The sequence below is a fragment of the Dermochelys coriacea genome, chromosome 14 (assembly GCF_009764565.3).
Source record: "Dermochelys coriacea isolate rDerCor1 chromosome 14, rDerCor1.pri.v4, whole genome shotgun sequence".
In the NCBI taxonomy this organism is placed as follows: Eukaryota; Metazoa; Chordata; order Testudines; family Dermochelyidae; genus Dermochelys; species Dermochelys coriacea.
This window is the reverse complement of record NC_050081.1, coordinates 594,426-610,515: the sequence shown is the minus strand read 5'-3', so window position 1 is coordinate 610,515 and position 16,090 is coordinate 594,426. Positions and strand designations below refer to the sequence as shown.

General features: G+C 46.0%; 1 protein-coding gene across 9 annotated transcripts in view; it reads left to right on the top strand.

Annotated features, from left to right (window-relative positions):
- The window catches only part of ASPSCR1 (ASPSCR1 tether for SLC2A4, UBX domain containing), a 93,462-nt gene that overhangs the window by 31,578 nt on the left and 45,794 nt on the right, over positions 1–16,090 (top strand). For 8 of the 9 annotated variants that reach the window (XM_043496501.1, XM_043496504.1, XM_043496503.1 and 5 more), the window contains 3 exons: positions 6,034–6,091; positions 6,903–6,976; positions 7,694–8,132. In XM_043496501.1, coding sequence (XP_043352436.1) covers positions 6,034–6,091; positions 6,903–6,976; positions 7,694–8,132 — 571 coding nt within the window. The remainder of the gene's footprint in view (positions 1–6,033; positions 6,092–6,902; positions 6,977–7,693; positions 8,133–16,090) is intronic. The other variant, XM_038371477.2, reaches the window with a different exon arrangement.

The window sequence follows — 16,090 nt, the reverse complement described above, 5'->3', positions numbered from 1 at the left end:
CAGAAGCTCTGCTCAGGAAAGAGAAGAGTGATTGTAGTAGGGATGGGGAGGCACATGGTATTTGGAAGTTTCTTAGATTTCACCTGAGATCAACAGAATCAGCTCACATATTGAAAGAAGTATGTCACTGTGGGGTTGTGCTGGACTTTTCTCTTAGATGCACAGATTGCCACAGTCCTAAAGATTTATTTCTTTCATCTTTGCCTGATCAGGAAATGATGCCTCCTCCTCTAGCCTGAGAGCTTTCCTTTGGGGCTTACGTTGTCTTCACCTCTACATGAGGTTATTGCAAATCACTGTTTGGGGCTGTACCCAGCATGCAGCAGGAGCTTTCTAAACTACAAAGGCTGATTTGAGCACATCACACCTGTGCACACATACTTCACTGTCATTTGAGAGCAGTATTAAAGAGTCTGAGTCTTTAAAATCAAAGCCTTTAACAGACTATGACACGGCTACCTCAGAGTCTATCTTACCCTTCATGTATCTCCAAGACAGCGGTGTGTCACAGGAACACAGTAGCTGGAGAGAGTTACATTTAAACTACTTGCTCCTGGGGCCAGGAGCATTCTCAGTAATGGAACTCTAGCTACAAAACTCCTTTCCAGGAAGGGTTAGAATTAATTTAACTCAAATGGTTGGGATCAACCTGTGAATTTGGTCTTGCTGCCCATGGCAGCAAGATGGAATTTGTTGGCTTGCATTTGCTGCCATGCAGCAACCTCTCTTCAGAACCTGTTAGATAGGAACATTTTCCTGCCTTTGGCAGCTCCTTGTTTTATTTTAGTCAATTTTGACTAATTTTCTTCAGTTTAGTGCATCAGTGCCTTAGTGCTAAATGGCTGAGTTCAAACATTTGTGCTTCAAATCCTGTCTATATTCAGTGGTCTTAGTCTCTTAATGGATGAATATAACTGTTGATTTTTTTTTTTGTTTGGGTGTGGGCTGTATTCTGGACCATTGTTCGGGGGTGCTGGTCCTTCTCCCACAGAACCTGCCACTTCAGAGATACTCTGTTAAAACTCTTTCTGTTGGAGCAAGAGGTGTATTGGATTCAGAAGGACAGCCCGCTGTTCAAAAAAGGGACATTCTCTCAGAAATCCAATTCCTTCAGCGGCCCAGTAAGTAGGAATTCTACCCCAAAGCTCCTTTGGCTACTCCTGAGGAGAAAACTTCTACTCCTTTGACATGCTGTCTTCAGTCCCTCAAATCAAGCTGTATGCGAGTTGAGACCTGAGCACTGAAGACTGGTACCACCTCAAGGCATGGCAGGTAGAGGACAGTATCAAGGATGACTCGGAGCACCATGCTTCTTTCCTAGAGCAGGAGGAAAGAATCATGAACCTACTGACTCTTCTAAAACTTGGACCCACAAGCCTTATCACTCAGTGCTGGCCACTGTGGTGGACCCTTTGCTTCCTCCAGTGCTGACTGAAGCCAAATCAATCCCAGTACCAAAGGGTGGAACCAGCAACAGTTCCCTCTTGGCTACAGTACTGATTCCATGGTACTGGACCTGGTGATAATGCCAGAGTCTAGTGATGCCACGTTGTTATTGATTACTAGCTACAGATTTAGAGTTCCAGACACTACCTTTGGTACCATTGCTACAGGTACTGGTTTCCCCAGTAATGAGAAATCCTAAGAAGCCCCTAGCACCAGTACCTTCCCCTCTTACCAAGGGGAGGACAGCAGCACATCTAGAGCAAATATATTTCTCTTTCTTTTTCCTCAGAGTCAAGCTGTTTCCCTTTTCTGGACATCCAACAACTTTCCCCTAGTGATTCCCTTGATTTAAAAAAAAAAACAAAAAACCACCTACAGCCCCCTATGGTCACCAGGGGTTCGGTATAGGAGGCACTTGTCCTCAGGGATTCCTAGAGAAATCCAAATTATGATTGAAGATCTTCACTTTGAAGTACCGGATCTTGTCAGTTCCCATATGGATTAGTCATTACACACCCTAAAGGACTACACTGTGGTCCCCGAATATCTATACACCTGCTACCAGTAGTAAACCATTTTGTTTCTAGGGCCAGTTCAGACAGAACTTCCACCTGATGGCTACACTTCTAAGAGGAAGTCTTGCTTCTCCCACAAGAGAGCCCCTCTTCTTCTACCAGCATCCATCTTGCATCAGCTCTCAAACAGCAGGTTTGATGCTCCTGATGAAAGCTGTATACCAGTTCCGCCACAACTTGCCTTTCTCTTTTTGCCATTTTTAGTTGACACCTTTCCCATTTTTCTCAGGCACAAACTGGGATTATTTCAGAGCATTTGTTACTGGAGATTATTGCCAAAGACCATTCCATAGAATTCCAGTTTTTGCCTCCTGTCTCTCTTGTCCCTCTTAGGGACCTATCTCAGGGAGACAATTGAGGGAAGAAGTGGGTTCTTTATTTCAAGTAGGAGCCAGAGAAGCACCATCTCAGGAGTTCAGAGAGAAGGATTTCTATTTCAGCTACTTCCTTACTCCCAAAAAAAAAAGAGGGAATGTGTGCCCTATCCTAGAGCTGAGGCAATAAAACACATACATTGATTCAGTTTCAGAATTGTGATACTAGCCTCCATCATCTTTCTGTAGAGGTCTTTCCCCCTGTCCCTTCATACACTGGTCGTAATGAACATCAGCCAGGCTGTTGCCACTGTGATACTTATAGCTCTTTATTGAAGCCAAACATTACTGGCTCACAGACCTCTGCAGATCTCTCTCCTCAATCTTCCATACTTACATTCCTAGACTCGGGGACAAATTTTCCACCCAGACCCCATGTCTCTTCACCTGACTGCTTGAAAATTAGCTGGCTGAGCATAGCAGATGGAGACTATTCCACAGAAGTCCAAGAAATATTGATATTGAGCAGGAGCCCTCTTCCACTTTGATCTGTAGACTGATCTTGCAGAGATTTTTTCCATTTGGGCTTCACAACAAAGTCCTAACCCATTCTAGATTTATATATTCCATTTTAAACTATCGGGCTTCACTGTCAGCTCTGTCAGGGTCCAGTTAGATGCCATTTCAACTTGCCACCTTCCTGTTCAAACTCAGTGTTCTCATCCCATTGTTATAAAAGGGCTGGTTTATGCTTATCTCCCCCACCCCCATTCAGGAACCTCCCACATCTTGGGATCTTAATATAGTTCTGGTGGGCCTTCTGGCCCTCCCCTTCAAATCTTTACCTAAGTGCTTTCTTCACCATTTCACCCTGAAAACAGACTTTCTGGTAGCTATCACATCAGCCAGAAGCGCTGGTGAGATCCAAGCATTAATGGCATGTCCTCCATACACAGTAGTCCATCCACAGGGATAAAGTAATGCTGAGACCCCATCCTAAAGTCCTCATTAAGGTGGCATCGGATTGTCATTTAAATCCAAACTATCAGTTTCTCAGTTTTCCTCTCCAAACTCTCCAAACTCCACTTGAACCTAGGGAAGGCAAACTGCATACCATAAATTTTCCCAGTGCCCTACTATATTACTTGAATAAAACAAAGCTACTTGATAATCCTCTTCATTTGTGGCATTGGGGAAAAACTGTGCAGGGCCAAGTAGTCTCTCCTCTGAGATTATCCTCTTGGATTACCCAGTGCATTACAGTATTACATTAGTTAGCTAGCTTACCCCTTCATCAGGAATTGAATCACACTCAACTATTGCTCAGACAATCACTACAATTTGGTTAAGAAACATTCCTATACCAGAAATCTGCAGAGCAGATATAGCTTATTTTGCTCACTGAACTAGTATAAACAATATTTGCAATGGTGCTTTTTCCAGTATAAGATGTGTCTGCATTGGGAAGGTTTGATGTCATAGGTATACCAGCAAACCTTTCAAATGGAGATCTGGCAGCAGTAACTAGTTCTTAGAGATGTTTTATCCATGTTGATCCCATGAATCAGCCTCCATCCCAACTCCTTCAGAGTCTCTCCTGGGATTCTGAATTAGTGGGGGAACTGAGAACTGATTGGGGCTGCTCTGCCCTATATGCTGTCAGGTTGAGGTGGAGCACAAGGACATGCAGGGCATGGCCCCCATAGACGCTGCTGATCAAAAGATTCTGACCTTAAGCACAAGAGACACATGCACACTACCAGTACCTGGACAAACTTCTCAGGGAACCACAGTTGCTGCAAGGTAAATAACTGTAGTTTTTGTGCTGATGACTATCAAATATACAAACCTGTGGACCCCTTTTACTGCCTCCTTCCTGGCAGTCATCTTTCCCTGTCTTGAAGTACATTTGAGATTAAATCGCCCCTTCAGATCTAACTGTCTGAGGCCATGTCTACACTACAGGGACTGTTGTGGCATAGTTATAGCACTGAAGCTATGCTGGCATAACTGTAGTGTGGATGCAGCCTACAGTGGTGGAAGGGGTTTTTCTGTCACTGTAGGAACACCACTTCCCCGAGTGACTGTAGCTAGGTTGATGGACGCATTTTGCCACCAATCTAGCTGCGTCTACGCTGGGGGTTAGGTTAGCATAGCTACAGTGCTCAGTGGGATGGATTCTTCACATCCCTGAGTGATGTAGTTATGTTGACCTACATGTTAAATGTAGACCAGGCCTGAGAAAAGTGCTTCCCTTTGGGGAGAGGGGAGAAGCAGCACCTTCTCTGGCTGCTTCTCTGCTGTCCAAAACTTGTGCTCCTTCCTTAACTCTAAAGTCCCTATTTCCCTCATCTCCTCTGCCTGCAAACTGCCTGTGACCAGCCAACATTGCTGGTATATCCCCTGCCTCACTGAAGTTTTTAGCCATGTCTTCATCTCACACTTTGGCTATTGCAGCTGCCTTCTCTATGGCTTCCTCAAGTCCTTGCTTTCCAGAATGAATGAAATAATGCTGTTGTCCATGTTGTATGTCTGGTACCAAGACACGACTGCATCACTCTCCTCCTTAGATTATTTATTATTTGTGACTCCTTTCTGCTAGGGGTGGGCAAACTTTTTGGCCTGAGGGCCACATCAGGGTTGCAAAACTGTATGGAGGGCCGTAGGGAAGGCTGTGCCTCCCCAAACAGCCTGGCCCACCCCCTCCCATATCCGGCCCCCCCTTCAGAGCCCCCCCCATCCAACCCACCCTGCTCCTTGTCCCCTGACCACGCCAACCCCCCTGTCCCCTGACTGCCCCGACTCCTATCCACTCTCCCATCCCCTGACAGGCCCCCTGGGACTCCCACACCTATCCAACCCTCCCGTTCCCCGTCCCTTGACCCCCCCCGAACCTCTGCCCCATCCAACCTCCACCTGCTCCCTGTCCCCTGACTGCCCTGCCCCTTATCCACACCCCCTATCCAACTCCCCCTGCTCCCTGTCCCCTGACTGTCCCCCGGGACTCCCTGCCCCTTATCCAACCCCCTCCTCCCTTACTGTGCTGCTCAGAGCAGCAGGAGCATGCAGCCCTGCTGCCCAGCAGGAGCGGCGGGCCAGAGCACTGGCAGCATGGCTACGGGGGAGGGGGAACAGCAGGGCAAGGGCTGGGGGGTAGCCTCCCCAGCCGGGAGCTCAGGGGCCAGGCAGGACGGTTGCATGGGCTGGATGTGGCCCATGGGCCGTAGTTTGCCCACCTCTGTGCTAGATGCTTACATACATAGTAAGAAACAGTCCCTGCTCCAAAGAGAATACAATCTAAATTGTAATAGATACCCTAAGCTAAACAAAGAGTTGGGAAAAATTATTGTTGCCAGTTTTAGAGATGGGGAACTTGTGGATGGGGAGATTGTAACTTGCCCAAAGTTACAAAGAAAATCAACTTTTCTGATTTCTTTCTTTAACTCAAAATCTGGATGAGGAATTAGCTTTTCTTTGTTTGTTTTTTTTAAACCTTCCATTGGTCTGCATTTGACGGAATAGTGGACATGTTAGGCCAAATTCTGCTCTTATTGACCTTGCAGAGTTATTCTGGATTTACACTGGTGTAGGTGGAGTAGAATGTGGCCCCCTGATCTTACCTAGGGCTGTTCCACTCCACGGGTTTCAGAGAGGTTGAGTTGTACAGACAGCTGCACTTCCTTTTCCTTTTCTTGCAGGGAGTGTGTGGAGCAGCACAGTGAATTCTCTCCAGTCTGTATTTACATGCGAGATGAGGTAAGGCAGAAAACTCTTCTCAGCTGTCTCCCTTTCTTTTTCTGAAAATAAGGAAGACCCAGCACTGCTTTCCAGCCTGGAAAATGTTCCCTCTCCCAGCTTTCTTGAGGGGAAGTGGAAGAGCTTTGGTCTTTTCAAAGCCTGATGTGTGTGTGTGGGGGAAAAAAAAGCCCCTTTGGAACATAACCCGGAGCCATTCAGGCCTCTGAGCCCATAAAATGCTCTCAATGACCTGTTTGTGGGGTGTTTTTTTTTAACTTAAAGTTCAAGAGTCACAACAGTGGTCTCACTTCAGTAAATATTTTCTTTTCTCCATGTTTTGATCTCTGGAGCATTAATATTTTTGTTTAATATTTTGTTAGAGTATTTTGGAGTCTGCCTTCCTCAGCTGTCCCCTTCATCTCCTTCTGAACTCTATGGACAGATCCTCCTTATTCTGGGAGTGGGTCAGGGACGGGAGGGACATGAATGGAATCTGATTTCAGAGCCTAGAGGTGTTGCCTTTAAACCCACCTTTGGGGTGGAACTGGCCCTGAAAAGAGCTCCTCAGATATGGCCATGTATGTCTAGTTAACTTTGCAGCTAGAATGCTTAAGAATACTACAAAGCATTTGAGTAAGTTTGGTAAGAACCGTGAAGGTGGGTATTATGGTGGGAAGCTTTGATGCCGCCTGCAGAAGGGGTGCCTGTGAGCTGGCCACTAGATGGCACAGTGCTGACCTTGCTATGCATTTGTTTCTTGGCAAAGTCTCCTTGGCTGCCTCCTCTGGTAAGTACATGCCCTAAATCTCTGCCTCTGTTCTTGTTGCAGATAGCAGGGAAAGCTTCCCTGGAGAGGACAACACTGAAATCGCTTGGTCTGACTGGAGGCAACGCCATCATCAGGTTGGGAGGAGCAAAGTGCACTTCCTGTTTGGGAACTTTCCTCCTCTTCTCTCATAATTTTTCACTCTAGTGGTAAATTTGTTTTGTTTCAAGTACCAAAAAATGCATGAAAAAAAAAAAAGTTCAAAGAGATGAACATCGTGGCACTCCGTAATTACTGTATTTGCCTGTTTATCTGAAACTGCTGCCCAGATGTGCTTCCCACAGCTGCAGATCCTGGCACTGACCAGATGTGCAGATTAAAGGGGCTTTTGCAGATTTGTTTTTTCTCTTGAGTGAAACAAACAATTCAAAGCTAAAGTCCCTCTGACTAAGGAAAGGACAAAACCTGCTACCACATCTTCCCTACTTTAGGTTTCAGGCATATTAAACTCAGAGGGCCTGCCATGCCTCTTGCTGGCTAGAATGTGGGAGGTCTCATTCTGTGTCTACTAGCCAATCCACCTGCTCAGTGTACTTGTGGCTGTACAGATGATTGTTGCTGTTTCCTGGAGGGGGGATTTTCTCCCAGGGAATGCGTCATTCTCAGGTTCTTTAGAGCTGACTTCAAAGTAATGAAAACTTATTTTCTGTGGGTATCCTACGGAGGCACCTTGTGGGGGTTTGGGCTTTTGTGACCAGCAGTCTCGCCTGTGTCCAGGGCATTTTGGGAGGGGAGGACAGTTCTTCCAGTCAATGATTTTGCTTTTACTTCTTTCTGTGGTGTCTCCTTTTAAGGGTTGTCATAAAGAAATGTGGCTCCTCTGGCCAGGAGGAGGCTGAGGACACAGCGGCCCCATTTAGCAAGCTTCCAGTGAGCCCAGTCTTTACTGAAGGAGCAGTGGATATGCCATTACCTCACACAAGCATGTTCTCAAAGGACTTGGAGCCCAGAGATGTGGCCTTCTCTTTAAACAACTGCACAGATAAGCAGGACTTGATTAAAGAATCCCAGGCCAGCTTGGGGGAGTTGTGGCCTCCCTCAGATCCTACGCCTGCCCCGTTTGTCCCTTTCTTTGGAGATGGACAGCGTCTGGGGGGGACCCCTGTAGATGCAGACTTTCCAGTGTCAGATATGCTGTCTTCAAAGCTGCCAACATCTCTCTCTAGTCCTGGAGGCCCTTCTAAGCCAAAGAAGTCTAAGACCAGCCAAGAACAGCTAAAGGAGCAAGAGGAGGTAAGGGGAGCTTTGCTTTCTTTAGGTATCTGGGGTTAGAGGGGCTTTTCTCTCATCCTGCCTTGCCTGAGATTAGGCTTCTAACAAGAGAAAGAAAACTGTCAGTTTTTAGTATTTTCTGTCCTGTAATCCTAGGACTTGAGCCACTAGGCTTGTGGCTTCTGACATTGAGGACGTTGTGTTGCTGGGGAGTTGTTGCCTTTTGGACTGCTTGACTGATATTCCAGAGATAGATGAGTGATGAGGATTTAGGAACTTGCCCTCTGTGCAATGGACAGAAGAGTTGGACTAGGTTTTGAAATGTGTTGTCTCCTGGACAAATGGAGGCAGAAAGGCTGAGTTAGAAGCATTAAAAAAAGGGACTGGTTTCTATAGTGCCAGTCATGCCAAGTGCATGACAAACACTTCGCAGCACTAAGCACAGTAGCCAGATGCCGTGCTTGCTTCCAGGAATGGGGCACTGAGCTCTTTCCCACCACTACTCACTCTGTAGTTTTGCCAAAGGAAAGATAGGATTTAACTGGCCAGACTTGTACTTTTCCCCCCAGATATGCTTGTAACTTGTGGATGCTCCGTTACCTTCTGCATGATTAGAAATATACACCTGTGGGTAGTGTCCTGGGAAAATGGATGGCCTTATCAAATCTTTCGCAGCCTGACCCAGTGCCTCTCTGTGTGGACACCAATCTGTTGTGAGTGGACCTAGATCCTGCGTTGCATGTGCTTCTAACCCAATTGGGTCTGAGTAGGGTCTAGTCGCTGTTTTAGTTCCGGATTCTAGGGAGGACTCCCTTGGATCAAACCATTTGTCTGAGCCTTCCCTAGGACGTGAAACTCTCCAATCCAGCTGCCCTAGTCCTCAAAACCAGTGCCTTGTACCACCTTTCCCTCCAAGCTGCTTAGTTGCTTATATATGCTCCCCCAGATTTCCACTTAGCAGATGGGATTCTGGCTTCTGGTTTAACACTTTCAGGGATGGACGTGTCAAGAAAGCAAGGAACATAGGCTTAGCAAAGAAATTTCTTAACCACAGTCACTTTACTCTTAAAAAGAACTAGAGAGTTACAGATATTTGAAAAATAATAAGTCTTGAGATGGCTCCTCCCAAGTCTGATCTCACCCCTTCTGTGAGTTTGAGGCTTCTCAGTGTTTCAGACAAGCGAGAGTTCTTTCTGCCTTCTCTTTCCACCCACTCCTGCTTCTACGTCACAGTGTTTGGCCCCCTGCTCAGAAAAGCATTCTCTTTCTCCCCACCCCCAATACAGTCTCTTTCCCTTTAGCCATGTGTGCCCATAATGACAAACAAATTGCATATCTGCTGGCCATGCAGGTGCCCCTGTATAGAAAATCCATTGTTTCATGGGCCAGCAGTTGAGAGACCAAAGCTGATGGCTTCTCAGGGATGGTCCTTCAATGAGGTGTCTGACATTTTGGGGTGCAATCTACACAAATGAGGGGGCTGTCACCACTACCCTGCAAACTTGGGTGCCTTACAATACTTTGCTGTTGTAGCTTCCAACTTGGGTCACTCAGTCAGCCTGCAGGTCACACCCAGAGTGTCTTTGTAAAGCCATAGCACTTGTCCAGCAACTCTGAAGCCAGTAGCCACCTTCTGGCTTCCAGCAACCTTGGTTACTACATTCAGGGTGACTCCAACACACTTCTAGTCTCAGATTTTCCTCCAAAACATGTGTTCTGCACTATCCAGCTCTCTCCTGGACAGTCCAGATAGATGAGATCATCTATTGCACCTCTAAGGGGATTGAGGTACAGCAGCTTGCCTCCTCAAATGAAGTTACCCACACAGTTCACAGCACTGGATTAGTTTTGATAAAAGAATAAAACAAGCTCATTTCACTACAAAGAGAGAGCTTTTAAGTGGGTAGAAGTATTAGGGCATTAGAGTCAGAAATGGTTACAGGAAAAACAAAGATAAAACGCTTCCTAATACTAAACTTAACAAACTAAACTTGATTCAAGGTGAAATTCTTACCACAGGTTTTCAATAGCATTGCTGACCAAGTTTCAGGTCAGGATCTACTCCCAAGGTCCAACGGCTGTTTTTTTTGTCTTTGTAGGTGAAGAGAGAGAGATGGACAGGGAGAGAGAACGTGGGGTGTTTTTGGCCCTCACTTTTATAGTTCAGTCACCCTTTGAAATGCATGTTCCTGAGCGTGACCCCTAGATAAAGTTCTTTCCAGCTGAGAGCAAGGAAACATGGAGTCGGGTGGAAGAAGGAGGCTTCTTGCTGTTTTTTTCCTCACCCGTGTATGCTGAAATTCAGATTTTCTTTTTTTCTTCACCCCCTTGCTGTCTGAGGACTTTGTTTACCACTTACATGCAGGCTGAGGTAAACACACTCACTTTGTTTAAGACAGGCCTGGTTGATCAATTATATCTGATTGGGGCTACATGAGTTTGAACATGTGCCTTTAACATCACCATGGGGGGGGGATTTCATAACCTGACACATAAGGTTGCTTCATACATTTCACCATGATACTATTGACCAAGTTATTAGCTTTCAAATGATACCTTACAAGGCATATTTTGTACAAAAGTTATTACAACAGTGTGTAGGGTGTGACTAGAAGAGCATATTCCATCAGTGTCAAAAAACTTTCCTGGGGAGGGAGGCTAGTTGGAATGCAATTCAATAACCTTACCTTGGGCAAAGTTAAATGTGTTCAGCACATAATACAAAATGGAGGTCCTAATAGAAAATGGAGATTACAAGACAAAATGGAGTTCACAATTTGATAAAGACTTCTCCTGCTGTCACTGGGTCCACTCTCCAGAAGCTGGGGATAATGGTCTCTCAGGGGTTACTTCCCAAACCCAGGGGCTGACGTTTTTTTAACCCTACACAGAATCCCCTTCTCTGTTCTTTCCTTTTGAATGCTTCCTGCTATGGAATCCTTGAGGTTTGAGTTTTACTTTTTGGCCTCAGACCGGAGCCAGTCAAGAAATTAAACAAATAAAATCTTAGAAATAGCAAGAAAAATGTCTGGTGAGGTTCAGAGAGAGCCTGGCTTCATGGGAGCTCAACAGGGTGGAGCTCGTGTGCATGATCTCCCCCTTGGCAGGTTTCTCTGTGGCTGCTCCCCATTCTTGAGAGGGTTTCACTGCCTAGAAACAGAAGCCAGACGCTGGAAGGATTCCTGAGCCACAAATCATGTAGCAGACCGGTTCTTTTCCAGTTAAATTATGAATATTCATGTATGCTCCAGACTGGCTGGTCCCTTCTAATCCTTGGAATTGAACTCCTGAGAGAGAGGGGTTTGAGCCTGAAGAGCTGGGCAATGTGCTGCCTGCCCAGGCTGAACTGGTCTCCCTTTGGCTGTTGTTCCTCCTGAATGGGAGTCCGGAGTGGGGAGCGGACTCTCCCATTCCTCCGTAGGGAAATGGCTGAAGAATCAGAAGGGCTGGTGTCATCCTTCATCAGCTCCGTTCTCTCTCTCCACCTCCATGTGCTGATATGGAGCCAAACCTAGCTCCCCTTTCATGTCTTGCCTATAGCTATATGGGACGCTGCTCTGCAGCCTGGTGTTCAGATAGGCATGGAGAGCTGAGTGGGACTCTGACCACACACAGCGGAGGACTCTAGTTTATGCTCCAACCTCCCCAAGTCTTATCTTCACCAGAACTGTAGTGCTGTTCTACCCAGTTAGAGTTGCTTCTAGAGCCAGCCTCCCACTCCCAGTTTGTGAGAGCTGCCTTGGGAGCAGGTTCTGCTGGAGGTTTCTGCCCTCATGTTCAACAGAATGTGACTTTGACAGATGCTTTCATGCCCTTTGATCTTGGGTGCCTTTGCTGCTGATTGATTAAGCTGAGCTTCCGCCTCCCCTCCTGGCCTTCTCTGCCCTCCTCACTCCCAGCGTGTAGAGCTGGCCACATGGCATCTGCTTTTTGTCCCTTTTCAGACCTGAGGAAAAAACCCAAAACAAAACAATTTTTTTTTTAAACATCAAAGGTCCATTTTAGTAAAAGAATCTTCCCATTAATGCTGTGCCTGTGTGTGGCTTTTGGATTGAAAGGAAGAGAGTGGATAAAATCTGTGCGGGCGTCTCTTCATTTCTGGGCTAAGGATGGTTTACAGACCAGCCGCATGCTGGCTTTGATGTCAAAACATTAATTATTAGAAGGTAGCTTTACTCCAAGTTCCCCTGAAGATCAGAGCTCACTGCAGTGGGGAGAGGAGCTGGGTCTGCCTACCACTTTGCTTTGAAGTCAGAGGGAGCTTTTAAAGCCTCCCTCCACTGCTCCCTTTTCAGAGCCAAAGTGATGACCTCGGATAGGCATTATTGCTGACATTGGGTGTCTCGTGTCATATAGACGTACTAAAGCCTGATGGATGGCTCCAGCATGTTGATCAGATGTGCCTGAGAACTCATCTTTGGGTAGCAAATATTGGAGACCATGACCAAGAACTGGTGTTGCAGGGTTTATCATCTCCCTGATTTACAATGCTTTTGCTCTAAGCTTCCCAGAAAGAGCTTCTGCCTGGGCAAGGTACAATGTGCCCTTCCCATTACTTATCTAAGTAGAGATTGGAACTTCCTAGTGTCAGCTAATGATTGTTTCTCTCTGCCATGACTTCCCGTTCAGAGAAATCTGGACCAAACTGTGAGGTAGAGGTGGGGTGAGGACAGCAAGATTGGGCACAGTTGGTGGGATTAGGATGTAGCTGACAGTCTCCTCTGTATGAGCAGCCTTAGCTTGTTGCTCCCTGAGCCCCTTCGTTGCCTATGAGAACACATAGCTGCTTCTGGCTCTGAGAAGCTAAAGGGCATGAGTCTGTGGGGAGACTTCATTGATAGCAGGTGTTCTTAGATCACAGGCTTTTGGACCTCCTAAAGAGGGACATGTGTATGCCATTTACTCTATCCCCTTGTTGGGTGATGCTGATGACAGGAATGGGGATTGGAAGGTAGCTTTCAGAGTCTGCGTATACTTAAGGTTATTAGTTGCCAATTGAGATAATTTCTGACCCAAACTTGAGATGGGAGCAACTGGACTCGGAAAGGCTCATGGAATGAATATCTATAGGACAAGAAGCAGCAAATGGCAGCCTCTGTCCTTTGGGTGAAGCACAGACTGAGTGAAGTGACAGAAACAGATTGGCCCTTCCAGCCCATAGATACTGTTTGTGTGGGAGGGTAGAGATTGAGGTGGGAGGGGGCACAGATGATACCACTGAGAGTAAGCTACCTAGATGAAGAAGTATTATTCAGTAGCCGTCTCTCTTCAGGATGTATCATCTATTGCAAAACGATCACCTCGCTGGTAGGCCGGTGTGTGCAAGATGTGCTGCTCTCTCCATGTTTCTGTCGTCGGAACTGGTAGTGCAGCTGTAGGGCCTGAATGGCAGGAGCTCTGCAAGGGCACTTAGCCTGTTTGTGCTGCTGCCCCACAAATTCATCCACGACAATTCTCTCTAAAGCTTAGAGCTGTTAGTGTTCTATTGGGGTCTGGCTTAAAGGTCGAGTGGGTGGGAATTCTTGTTCTGTTTGCATTGGTTTTTTTGCAGACCCCTTGGACAGGCTTGGAATTTCTTATCTCTAGTGTAAGTTGAATATTCTATAAAGAAAAATGTTACGCTAGTTCAGTCAGGTTTCAGAGTAGCAGCCGTATTAGTCTGTATTCGCAAAAAGAAAAGGAGTACTTGTGGCACCTTAGAGACTAACAAATTTATTTGAGCATAAGCATTCGATGAAGTTTGCTGTAGCTCACGAAAGCTTATGCTCAAATAAATTTGTTAGTTCAGTCACTAACTCAGAGGCTTGTTTCTATACTTGTGTGTTTGGAATTTGTTTCAGATATTCAGCATTCAGTGCTGTCAAAAAGAATTAAAAAGTTCTAGGATGGGAATATTTCATACCACAGCAGGTGCACAGCTTTGTTGCTAGACTAGTGTGTGGCAGGTATTGAGGCAGTGCTGGAACACATGGGCATGGAGATAAGAGAATTTATCTTTTGGATGATACAGGTTTTGTTGCACAATTTATCTGTAATTCTGACTAGCTGACGGAGAATGACATTGGGGAAGAAGGACCTTGGCCTCCTGCTGTCTGAATGGAGATGTCTGGAAACCAGTGCCTGTGTGACTCTTATGGCAGACTGTAGCCCAAAGGAGCTAAACACAAAGCAGGAAAAGCAATTGAGCAGGGGGGACCAGAATGTAGCTGCCCTCCTCTGAAGTGGAGTATCCCTATAGGCACATGTTATACCTGTGCTCTATGATATGCATTGGCTGAAGGCTTTAATGTACAAAGCCCAAAATGGTTTGGGCCCTGCCTGTCCCTCTTCTTGTGGGATTCTGCTACTGGTGTGATTAGTCAAGGTGCTTTAGTTAGTAGCCTCAATTACATTAAATGAGGCACTGCTGGCGAAGTGTTCTCAGTGAGGTCCTTTGGCTCTGGAATTCTCTCCTGGGGATTCCAGAGACCCTTCTGGGCATGTTGCATGTCCCATATGTTTTCATAGATTCATAGATACTAAGGTCAGAAGGGACCATTCTGATCATTTAGTCCGACCTCCTGCACAGCGCAGGCCACAGAATCTCACCCACCCACTCCTATGAAAAACCTCACCCATGTCTGAGCTATTGAAATCCTTAAATCATGGTTCAAAGACTTTAAGGAGCAGAGAAGCCTCCCTCAAGTCAACCATGCCCCATGCTACAGAGGAAGGCGAAAAACCTCCAGGGCCTCTCCAATCTGCCCTGGAGGAAAATTCCTTCCCGACCCCAAATATGGCAATCAGCTAAACCCTGAGCATACGGGCAAGATTCACCAGCCAGATACCCAGGAAAGAATTTTCTATAGTAACTCAGATCCCATCCATCTAATATCCCATCTCAGGGGATTTGGCCTATTTACCCTGAATATTTAAAGATCAATTACTTACCAAAATCCCATTATCCCATCATACCATCTCCTCCATAAACTTATCGAGTAGAATCTTAAAGCCAGATAGATCTTTTGCCCCCACTGCTTCCCTTGGAAGGCTATTCCAAAACTTCACTCCTCTGATGGTTAAAAACCTTCGTCTGATTTCAAGTCTAAACTTCCTGGTGGCCAGTTTATACCCATTTGTTCTTGTGTCCACATTGGTGCTGAGCTGAAATAATTCCTCTCCCTCTCCTGTATTTATCCCTCTAATATATTTATAGAGAGCAATCCTATCTCCCCTCAACCTTCTTTTAGTTAGGCTAAACAAGCCAAGCTCCTTAAGTCTCCTTTCATAAGACAAGTTTTCCATTCCTCGGATCATCCTAGTAGCCCTTCTCTGTACCTGCTCCAGTTTGAATTCATCCTTTTTAAACATGGGAGACCAGAACTGCACACAGTATTCTAGGTGAGGTCTCACCAGTGCCTTGTATAACGGTACTAAAACCTCCTTATCCCTACTGGAAATGCCTCTCCTAATGCATCCCAAAACTGCATTAGCTTTTTTCACAGCCATATCACATTGGCAGCTCATAGTCATCCTATCATCAACCAATACTCCAAGGTCCTTCTCCTCTTCCGTTACTTCTAATTGATGCGTCCCCAACTTATAGCTAAAATTCTTGTTATTAATCCCTAAATGCATAACCTTACACTTCTCACTATTAAATTGCTTTTCCTGAGGTGGTGGGTGCAGAGCTATTTGATAAGGCTGTAGATGTGCTTTGAGTTGATCATTGCAGCAAGATCAAATCTAACTACCTCTGTTTGGGAGGATGGCAAGTGTCCTGTTCATGTGAAGCCCAGAATGATGCAAGAGAGGTAGCCTCCGCTGCCTGCCTTGAAGGAGGCCCAGGGCCGGTCTTCAATACTGCTTAAGTTATTTAATTTACATCATTCCGGGATGTGAAAAAGACACACACACACACCCCACCCCGAGTGCCGCAAGTTAGATTGACCTAAGCGGTCTCTTTACTGGTGCTATGTCGGCAGGAGATGCTCTCCCGC